Source organism: Ichthyophthirius multifiliis, assembly GCF_000220395.1.
Source record: "Ichthyophthirius multifiliis unplaced genomic scaffold scaff_1120509249820, whole genome shotgun sequence".
NCBI classification, from domain to species: Eukaryota; Ciliophora; class Oligohymenophorea; order Hymenostomatida; genus Ichthyophthirius; species Ichthyophthirius multifiliis.
Window position 1 is genome coordinate 1 of NW_004087274.1, and position 10193 is coordinate 10193.

General features: G+C 17.4%; 3 protein-coding genes across 3 annotated transcripts, besides 24 other annotated features; 2 read left to right on the forward strand and 1 right to left on the reverse strand. All coding sequences in view use genetic code 6, as the record gives it.

The window, feature by feature from the left end:
* Positions 1 to 159: 159 nt before the first annotated feature.
* Positions 160 to 206: a microsatellite.
* Positions 207 to 557: 351 nt separating this feature from the next.
* Positions 558 to 614: a microsatellite.
* Positions 615 to 1258: 644 nt separating this feature from the next.
* Positions 1259 to 1373: a microsatellite.
* A 297-nt stretch (positions 1374 to 1670) lies between these two features.
* Positions 1671 to 1771: a microsatellite.
* Positions 1702 to 1802: a microsatellite.
* Positions 1703 to 1771: a microsatellite.
* A 392-nt stretch (positions 1803 to 2194) lies between the features above and the next one.
* Positions 2195 to 2260: a microsatellite.
* An 822-nt stretch (positions 2261 to 3082) lies between these two features.
* Positions 3083 to 3424, forward strand: IMG5_035640 (tRNA pseudouridine synthase family protein, putative; the record flags this gene model as incomplete). Its single annotated transcript, XM_004039007.1, has 1 exon — positions 3083 to 3424. The coding sequence occupies one exon, from the start codon at positions 3083 to 3085 to the stop codon at positions 3422 to 3424; it is 342 nt and encodes a 113-aa protein (XP_004039055.1).
* A 3-nt stretch (positions 3425 to 3427) lies between these two features.
* Positions 3428 to 3458: a microsatellite.
* A 140-nt stretch (positions 3459 to 3598) lies between these two features.
* IMG5_035650 (proteasome subunit alpha type 2, putative) lies at positions 3599 to 4412 on the forward strand (the record flags this gene model as incomplete). Its single annotated transcript, XM_004039008.1, has 2 exons — positions 3599 to 3695; positions 3814 to 4412. 2 exons carry the CDS (start codon positions 3599 to 3601, stop codon positions 4410 to 4412), a joined length of 696 nt encoding a protein of 231 aa, XP_004039056.1.
* Positions 3715 to 3801: a microsatellite.
* Position 4413: 1 nt separating the features above from the next.
* Positions 4414 to 4472: a microsatellite.
* Positions 4433 to 4482: a microsatellite.
* A 341-nt stretch (positions 4483 to 4823) lies between these two features.
* Positions 4824 to 4864: a microsatellite.
* A 710-nt stretch (positions 4865 to 5574) lies between these two features.
* Positions 5575 to 5625: a microsatellite.
* Positions 5626 to 5640: 15 nt separating this feature from the next.
* On the reverse strand, positions 5641 to 8460 carry IMG5_035660 (protein kinase, putative; the record flags this gene model as incomplete). Its single annotated transcript, XM_004039009.1, has 6 exons — positions 5641 to 5712; positions 5753 to 5859; positions 5924 to 6899; positions 7020 to 7942; positions 8095 to 8292; positions 8399 to 8460. Coding segments are annotated over 6 exons (2338 nt in total), but the record flags the coding sequence as incomplete, so codon positions are not given.
* Positions 6911 to 7002: a microsatellite.
* Positions 6926 to 7002: a microsatellite.
* Positions 6932 to 7007: a microsatellite.
* Positions 8012 to 8070: a microsatellite.
* Positions 8012 to 8078: a microsatellite.
* Positions 8336 to 8371: a microsatellite.
* Positions 8457 to 8501: a microsatellite.
* Positions 8462 to 8502: a microsatellite.
* Positions 8503 to 8978: 476 nt separating this feature from the next.
* Positions 8979 to 9039: a microsatellite.
* Positions 9013 to 9069: a microsatellite.
* A 275-nt stretch (positions 9070 to 9344) lies between these two features.
* Positions 9345 to 9382: a microsatellite.
* The last annotated feature ends 811 nt before the right edge of the window (positions 9383 to 10193 follow it).

The following is a 10193-nucleotide window of genomic DNA, read 5'->3' on the forward strand; positions in this document are numbered from 1 at the left end:
TAAATATAAATAAAAAAATTTATATAAATTTATTTTTTTGTTATAAATAAACATTTTTATTATAAAATAATAAATTACTTTGAATATTTTATTATTTTATTTATAGAAACATTTATATATTTTTTTTAAATTAAGAATAAAATTGTTTTTTTTTGTTTGAATATAATGTTTTTTTTTATATATATAATGTATTTTATTTATAATATTTTTATATTTTTATTAAAAATTAAAATCAGATTTTTTTTTTAACTAAAGAGTTTTTTTACGCATTTTTAGCTCTTTCTTCATTTAATTTTTATTGAATTTATTTTTGTTTATTTGTCATTTTTTATTCCAATATAGAAAATTTATCGACTAAATCCTTTATTTATTATTAAAATTCTAATTAGCTTTTCTTTAAAAAAGATAAATTTGAACTTTTCATCTATTCGCATTCATTTTTTAACTAAGAAACTTAATTTTTACATAAATTTTATATTAAAAATGCTTTATTTTTCCAAAAGACTATCTTATTTAAGAAATTTAATAACCTTTTTTCGAAATTTAGATCTAAATTTTTATTTTTTTCATATATAAAATTATTTTTTTCATTTTAAAAATTGTTTTTTTCATTAATTTATTTTTTTAGTATTTTATTTTATAGATAAAATTTTAAATTTTCGTCTTTTAATCTTTATATTTCATTTTATTCAATATTTATATTTTCTTCTTTTTCTAATAAATAATTTAATTCTTTTATTTATTCTTAAAATTCTTGCTTTATTTCTTAATATATTCGATTTTCTAATTCTTCCGTTTTTTCTTAGAATAAGGCTTTTTCCTTACCCAATTCTTGGTTTTGGCTTTTGAGTATAAAAAGTTAATTTTCTAATTAAAATATTCTGTTTTTTAATTCATTTGGGGTATATATTTATCTATTAATTCTCATTTATTCACATTCTTGTTTATAAAAAAGCATTTCTTATTAAATTTACTCGTTTAGAACTTATTATTATGTTATTTTATTCTTTAAATAGGTTTCTGAATTAATCAAAATTTATATTTGTCTTTAAAGAGCTTCGAAAATTTAATTTTATTAATAACATTTTTTTAATTTTTAATTATTTCGAAATTTATTTAAGGGTTAATTTATTAATTTGCTTAAAAGTTTATTTAATCTATATTTTATTGAAAAGTTTCTATATGGGAGCTTTATTTTTAAATATTTTCTATTTATAAATTTTTAGAAGAAAAATCTATATAAGAATTGTTTTGTTTTTCAATATAGGAATTCTGATTTTAAATACATATATGAGAATTCTAGTTTTAAATATCAATTTGGGAATTGTAGTTTGAGATATCTATATGGGAATTCTAATTTTATATATCTATATAGGAGTTTTTTTATTGATAATTTTCTATATATGGGTTCTTTAGTTAATAATTTTCTAAAGATAAGTTTTTCTATTATATATTATTTTCATTTTAAGAAATATTTTATTGATGATTTTCTTTTAAAAATTTTTATATTTAAATATTTTTAAATTCAGCTTTTTACTAATTTTATATATAAGTAGAATTCGGATCTATGTTTTCATTAAATAAATATTCTTTTTCATATTTTTATAAGAATTTTTCTCTTTCTTATTTTTTTTAGAAATATAATTAATCAAATAATTAATCGTCCATATTTTATATATATTTATTTTTAAAATTTTATTATTATATAGATAAATATTTATTTATATATATATATATATCTATATATATATATATATATATATATATATATTGATTTATTTATTATAATAAAATATTTTTTACAATACTTTTATATAAATATTTAAAATAAAAGATGTTAAATTAGTAATATAATAATAAAGATGATTTTAAATAAATTTTCAGAAATTAATAAGAAAGGTATATAAATGAATTATTTTTTTATTTTTTATTTTTAGTATTAAGATTTTAAAATAAACTTCAAATGAAATTTAATATCTTAATAAAATAAGTTAAAATAAATTTAAAAATGTAAAAGAAACTTATTCTTAACAATTAAAGAATTTCGATAAAATAAAAAAAGATTTAGATATTTTACATAAAACTATATTTAAGATTGTTTATTGTGAAGAATAAATAAATAAATTATTAGAAAAAAATAACTAATAATAAAATTCAATTAATGAAGAAACAAAAGAATAATATTAATGAGATAATATATATATATATATATATATATATATATATATATATATATATATATATAAATATATATTTATATTTTTTTAATTTTTTTCTTTTTTATTTAGATTTATTACATTTTAATAAAATAATAAAAAATAAATTATAATTTTATATTATTCAATATTATCTATTTTTTTATCATTAATAAAATATAAAATATTTCATTAAATTTTTAATATTCAAAAAATGTATAATTTGCATTAAATAAAAGTAGTAATTTTTTATTAATATAATGGTTCTTAATATTCCGGTTCTTAACTATAAAAAGACTAATAAATAAATACTGTCGAAAAGCACATATTAAGCGCTTTAGGTAAATCTAATTTAATCGGCAATACAAAATTCAAAAATTATTAAAAAAAGCTTGAATGGGGAAGAGGTGCTAGAACAGATAAAGGAGTGCATGCATTAGCGAATGGAATAAATTTAAAATTATTTATCGCTTTAGAATATTTAGATAATGACAAAAAGCTAAACAAAGAATTAATAATAAATAAGATGAACTCTAATTTACCTGGGGATATTTAAGTTTTTTCAATAAAAGAAGTTTTTTAAAAATTCGATATCAGGGCTTTTTGTAAATATAGGGTTTATGAGTATATAATGCCTCTTTTGTTTACAAAGGAAAAACTCTGAAATTAATAATGATAATGATTTAATTAAAAGAATAAAGGAAATCGCAATTAAATTTATAGGAACACATAATTATCATAATTATACAAGAAAAATGAAACCGAAAGAACCTTAATGTCAGAGGAATATTAAAAATATAGAAGTCGATTTTTTAGAAAAAAATACTAAAAAATATATAAAATTTGTAATATAAGGATAATCTTTTATATATCATTAAATTAGAAAAATGATAGGTATAATAGTTATGATGATATATAAAAATTTACCTGATTCATTTATTGAAACTAGTTTTTGTCATAATGTAATACATATATGGCTAACACCGTCTAATGGACTTTTTTTAAATAGAATGGTATTCGAAAGTTATAATAATATTCGTGATATACCGGAAAAAATCTGTTTTGATGAGAATGAAGAAAAGAAGATTTTAGAATTCAGAGAAAAACTACTAGATGGGATTTTGACAGAAAAATAGTTTGATCAAGTGTATTAAGAATGGATTTAAGATGTGAGTAATGATAAATATTCAATAGAAGATGATTGTGGGTCTATACATGGAGATTATTGAAAAATATAATATATATATATATATATATATATATTTTATTTTTCGAAATATATAAATAAATTATAAGAACCGAAATATATTTTTCAAATTTATAAAACAAAACAAAACAAAAAGATTTTTTTTTATATAAAATAAAAAATAATAATAAAAATATTTAAAAAGAAAAATAAAAAAATGGGTGACTTTTCATTAACAACCTTTACATCAAGTGGAAAATTAAACTAAATTGAATACGCTTAAAAAGCAGTAGATAATGGAGACACAGCATTAGGTTAATTTTTTATAAATAAATATATATATATATATATATAATATATATATATAATTATATATATTTATATATATATATATATATATTTATCTTTATATTTATATATTTTTATTATTAGGAATAAAAGCAAAAGATGGAGTAGTTATTGCCGTTGAGAAAAAATTATCATCAATCTTAGTAGATGAAAATAGTTATTAAAAAATATAGAATTTAGGCGAACATGTAGGTGTTACATATTCAGGTTTAGGTCCCGATTTTCGAGTTTTGAATTAAAAGGCAAGAAAAACAGTACAGTAATATTGGCTTTAATACCGAGAAAATATTTTCGTGACTTCCTTATGTAGATAAACAGCCTCTACTGTTTAAGAATATACACAATCAGGAGGTGTAAGACCTTTTGGAGTTTCATTATTAGTCGCTGGGTATGATTCAGATGGACCTCATTTATATTAAGTAGATCCTTCAGGAGCTTATTATGGGTGGAAGGCTACTGCTATAGGAAAAAATATGAAAAACGCAAAAACATTTTTGGAAAAAAGATATTCGCCAGAAATGGGTATTGAAGATGCAATACATACTGCTCTTTTGACACTAAAAGAAGGATATTAAGGATCTATGAATGCTAGCAATATTGAAGTTGGTGTAGTAAAAAGTGATGGTAAATTTAAAGTACTTAGTGTAGAGTAAATTAAAGATTATTTAGAAGAAGTCGAGTGATTAAATATAAATAAAAATAAATATAAATATATATATATATATATATATATATATATATATTTATTTATATGCTTTTTTTTTTATAATAATAATAAATTCTTAATTATTATATATTTTTTTTTTCCTTCTTATAAATTTTCCATTTTTTTTTTTAAAAAAAAATTAACTTTTAAAATAAAATTATAATAGAATGTGAAATAAATAAAAATATGAATCCAATATTTATGCCATATTATAAAATTTTTAAAAAATAAGAAATTATAAATGAAGATTTTAATTATAAAATATAAAATAATCAATAATAAGTTGAAAATTCTCAAAAATAATTATAGATTTGTTAAAAAGTGAAAAATAATAAAAAGTATATAAAAAATTTGTAACACTCAATTGAAAATAATGAAAATTCTGAATAAAATATCTATAAAGATGAAAATATATATTAAAGTGAAAATTCTGAATAAAAAGATAAAAAAGTTGTTTTTTCTGATTTTTCAGATGAAACAGATAGCTCAGAGACTGATTCTTCATAAAATTATTAAAAGAAATATATTTTATAAATGGAAAATTATTTAGATTTATCAAAAGACGAAATTCCGGAAGGGAAAATAATTAAACTTTTAAGTACGAAATTAAAGTTTAAGAATTTTTTAACAAAGGCTATTTTTTTCTCAACGGCCGATTTAAATATAGTAAAGAAGTTTAATATCGGGAGCTTAGTTAAAAAATTTAATCTTGAAAAATAACAACTTTTGGATAAAGTTTAGGCTATTTTAAATAGAAAAAATAAAGAAATTATTTATTTTACAAGCTGGATTGAATTAAAATAAGGAAAAAAAACAAATAACTATTAGAAAGCCTAATAGTTTATTAACAGGCATGTAAAACAGTTGGAATAGAAAGATAAAATAAGATTTATGTAAATTTTTTGACTGAAAATTAATTAAAAATATTATAAATATAAATAAATGTAAAATCTTTTTATTAATTATAATCAAAAAATATGATTTTTTGTATATTTTTAATGAAAAAAGACTATTAATAAGCTAATAATAAAATTTAATTTGTGAATTGTTATTAATAATAATAAAATAAAAGAGACAAAAATTAAAATTAATAAATAATAAAAAGTCAAACAATAACAGAATGAAAAATTCAATAAAGAATATATGTATATATTATATATATATATATATTTATATAATTATATAATATAATTTAATACATTTATTCATTTAAGTATTATTAATTCTAATATTTTTATTATTTCTTTAAAAGAAGGTCTTTTTTACGGTTCTTTATCCTTTTAAATTTATTAATTATATATTAAATATAATTATTACCCAACATCTTTTCATCAAATTAGCTAATGTTTCTGGCGTTTTTTTTGGTATACTAGGTCTTAAGTCATTTTAAATAACTTCTATTGATACAGTTTATCCTGATTTATCTTATATATATATATATTTATATTAATTATTCATGTATATAAATACTATATATATTTATAATACTTCTATAAGGAGGTTCTCTGGATGCTATTTCCCATAAAATAATACCATAACTAAAAACATCTGCTTTTTCAGTATATGAATTACTAGAAATAACTTCTGGAGCCATCCATTAATATGTTCCTATTTTATTAGACATATAATTATCAATTGCTTTAGTCCAACCGAAATCTGCTAATTTACACCTCAAATTTTCATCTAGTAGTATATTTAAAGATTTTAAGTCTCTATGTATAATAGGAGGAGTACATTAATGCAAATAATGAACGCCTCTTGCAGTATCTAGTGCTAGTTTCCTTTTATCTTCCCAAGAGAGACTAATTTCTGGAGTTTATAATAAATTCCATAGACTACCTCTTTAACATAACTCAAGAATAATACAGAAATTAGGAGGCTTAGTACATGCTCCTAAAAACATGACTATATTAGGGTGTCTTAAAGCCTCCATGGCATGGCATTCGGAGAGAAAATCTCTTATTATAGTTTCATTTATTTAATCTATTTTAAATTTTTTGACAGCAACTGTACATTCACGCCATTTTGCTCTGTATATTATACCATAGCCACCTTCATTTATCTGTTTTTCAAGGTGGATTTCATTGAAGTCTATTTCGAGGTTGGAATTGAAGGTTCGGAAAGAGATTTATTTAGGGAAAAATTATTCAATGTATTTTATATCGAATTTATTATTGTCGGGTATTTCGGATTTCAAAAGAAGATATTTTTAAAGATCTTTTAGTTGTTTTTGGTATTCATTTTCTTTTTATTTGTAGATTTTTTATTGTTTATCTTGACTTTTTTATAGGTTTTGGTTTATTTTTTTTAAATTTTCAATCTCTTTTTACAGTTCGCTAAGTTTTTTATAATTATCAGGTAGAAAAATATCTTCTTCGTCATCGGATTTTTATTAGAAAATTTCTAGTTAATTTTTTAAGTTTTTATTAGATAATATTAATGTATGATAAGAACCACATTCAACCTAAATTAAAAATATTATAAATATAAATATAAATATATTTATATATATATATATATATATATATATATATATATATATATATTTATAATTATATATATTTATACATTTTTTTATATATACTTTTAAATTATAATTATTATTTTCTTGTTAGATATTTTATATTTAATAGGGTTAAGTTATTATTTTTTTTTTACTATTTTTTCCTGTTATTTAGTAATAAGTATTAGAACCCCATCCATATATGCTTTTATTATCTATAGATATAACTATACAGTGATTTTTTCCAGTTTGAATCTAACCTATAGAGGGAAGATTGTTTATTTTTTTTGGATATTCATAAAATATGTTTAGGTTTTCGTTACAGAGTTGGCCGTCTATATTTTCTCCCAAGCAATAAACATCTCCTTTAGATGAAAGTAGCAAACTTAAGCAATCTCCGGCTTTTACATCAACTATAGTATCCTATTAAGTATCTAATTCAGTGATATTTTAGAATATTAGACCTTCATGGACACCAGCAACGCCCCAAATGTAAGCTTTTTAACCTATAACACATAAAGTATGGGTTAATCCACATGAAATATTTTTGATTTATTACTTATTGGGCATTTATATTTAACTAAATTCGCATTAAGTTACATTATTAGCATGACCTAAAGCATATGTTTCACCATATCCAGTTGAAAAAAGCCTGTTTTTATTAGATAAAGCAATCGTATGTAAAGTTCCGCATTATATTTATGTAATATACTCATCATTTTCTAATAAAATATTAGTCAAAATATCACTTCCACCATAATCTGAGTTTTTTAAATTTTAAGAGGATAATTATTTTATTTTATTTAATTAATCAATTGTATTATCTTTTGATTAATTATTTAAGTTTTCTACTAAAATATCTTCAAAATTATTATGTGCGTTTCTTTTTTAATTACCATATGGTAATAATGAATATATTAAAATAGGACTATCTTAATTATCATATGAGCCTATTCCTAATTATCCTTTTAGATTTAAACCCCAACTATAAACTTACCCTTTATCTATAAATATAAATATATATATACAAATACACATATATAAATATTTTAAAAGGATATGTTTATTTATTTTATATATATATATATATATATATTTATATAAATATATATATCTATATAAATATATTATAATACATAATTTTAATTTTTTATACTTGATATAGCGAATGTATGATCTGATCCACATGATATTTATATAATTTTTATATCTTTTAATTGCTTTTTTTTTTTTATTTATTTATTTATTAGAAAGTTTTTTACAATTAATAAAGTTGGTTTATATATTATATTTGTATTTTATATTCCTAATTAACCGTATTTATTTGAGCCACAAGCTTGTACTTGATTTTTAGCTTTTATTAATATATATATAAAAATATGAATTATATTTATATTATAAATATAAATAATTAAATATAAATAAATAAATATTTGTATATATATATTTATAATTTTTACAATTTAACAATATTGTATGTGTTTCACCTGCACTCACATTTAAAATTCCATTTCCAAAATATCTATATAATATATATATATGTATATATATATTATATTATATTTTTTAAACTAAATGCATTATTATGCAGAAACTGAAAGTTATCCATAATTTGAGCATCCCCAACCTAATAAATACTTCTATTCTTATTTTTCTAAATTATATTATGTGTTTAATCCACTTTGACTTCTGGAAAGAATATTTATTTCTCGAATAGGAGATTTGGAGGTGTCAGTATTTATTCTGTAAGATTATTGATATTTTTTAATTTATTAATAATTAATATTTTTTATTATATGTTTTTGTATGTTTTCTTAGTTTATTTCTGTGTATTATTATTTCATATTTTTTTTAGTTTATTAATAAAAATAATTTTTTTTTTTTTAAAAAAAAAAAAAAAATTTAGTTGATTTTTTTTTCAAAAAGTTTTTTTTTATAAATGTATATTTGATTTTATTTTTTTAATAAAAAATTTTTAAATATTTATTTGCGAAAATAAAATGATTTAATCAAGTTTATATTTATTACTAGATATTTTTTATTATATATAATTTTAAATCAAATATATATATAATTTTAAAAATAAAATTATTAAATTTTATTTTTTAAAATAAAATAAACTAAAGTTTTAAAATATAATAAATCTTTATATTCTATTTCAAAAATAAATATAATAATATATTAAAAAGTATAAAGTTATTTTAAAAATCTTTATGTATTTATTTGTAAAAATAAATTAAAATTAATTAAATAAAAAAATGATTAATTCAAAAAATATTTTGAAATAAAATTAAAATAAATTAATATTAATATTTTTATATTAATATATTAATTAAACAAAATAATATTTAATTCATTCACAACAATTATCTTTCTTTTTTAAATAAATAAAAATTATAACAATAAATATATATATATATATATATATATATATATATTTATATTATTTACTTGATTTTTATTTATTTATTCCTAATTTATTCTACATAAACAATAATTACATTTTTAATTTAATTTTTTTTAAATTTATTCCCTATTTTTCATTCTATATTTAGAATGTAATATGTCATAATTATAATTTCCTTAATTTAAAAATTAATTTTAATCTTTAATTTTAAAAACTGATTTAATATAAGGTAAAGAAATTTTTTGTGCTCTAAAATATTCTTTAGATTCAGATTCATTTTTTTTTGAAAAGAATTCAATAATGAATTTTTATTAGAAGTCTTTATATATGTTTATTTAGAAGATTATTCATTATCTTTTTTTAAAAGATTTTATATTCTTTTAGAAAAATGATAAGCATTTATTTTATTTTAATTTTATATCCCTTTATTTAATTAAATTAATGATTATGAATAACTTAATTGATTTTATTCTTTTTATTATTAATTATTATTTAATTTTCTTTATTGATTTTAAGATTATTAACTTAAATTTTTATTATTATAAAGTATATCGTATTAAAAACTTTAATATATTTATATAAATTTATAAATAATATTACTTTTCTGTTTATTTAAATTATGGTTTAAATAAAATTATATTCATTTTATTTTTATAATTTCCTTTTTTATTAGAAAAAAATAAAATTTAATAATTTATTATTTATTTTAAAAATTGTTAAAAAAAAATTTAAAAGATTATTTTAGTGTTTAAAATATAACTTATTTTATATTTATTGCTTTTTTAAAAAAATTAAATGTTAATTGATAATGGTTGTAATAATTGGTTTACTTTTAGTACTTTGTAATT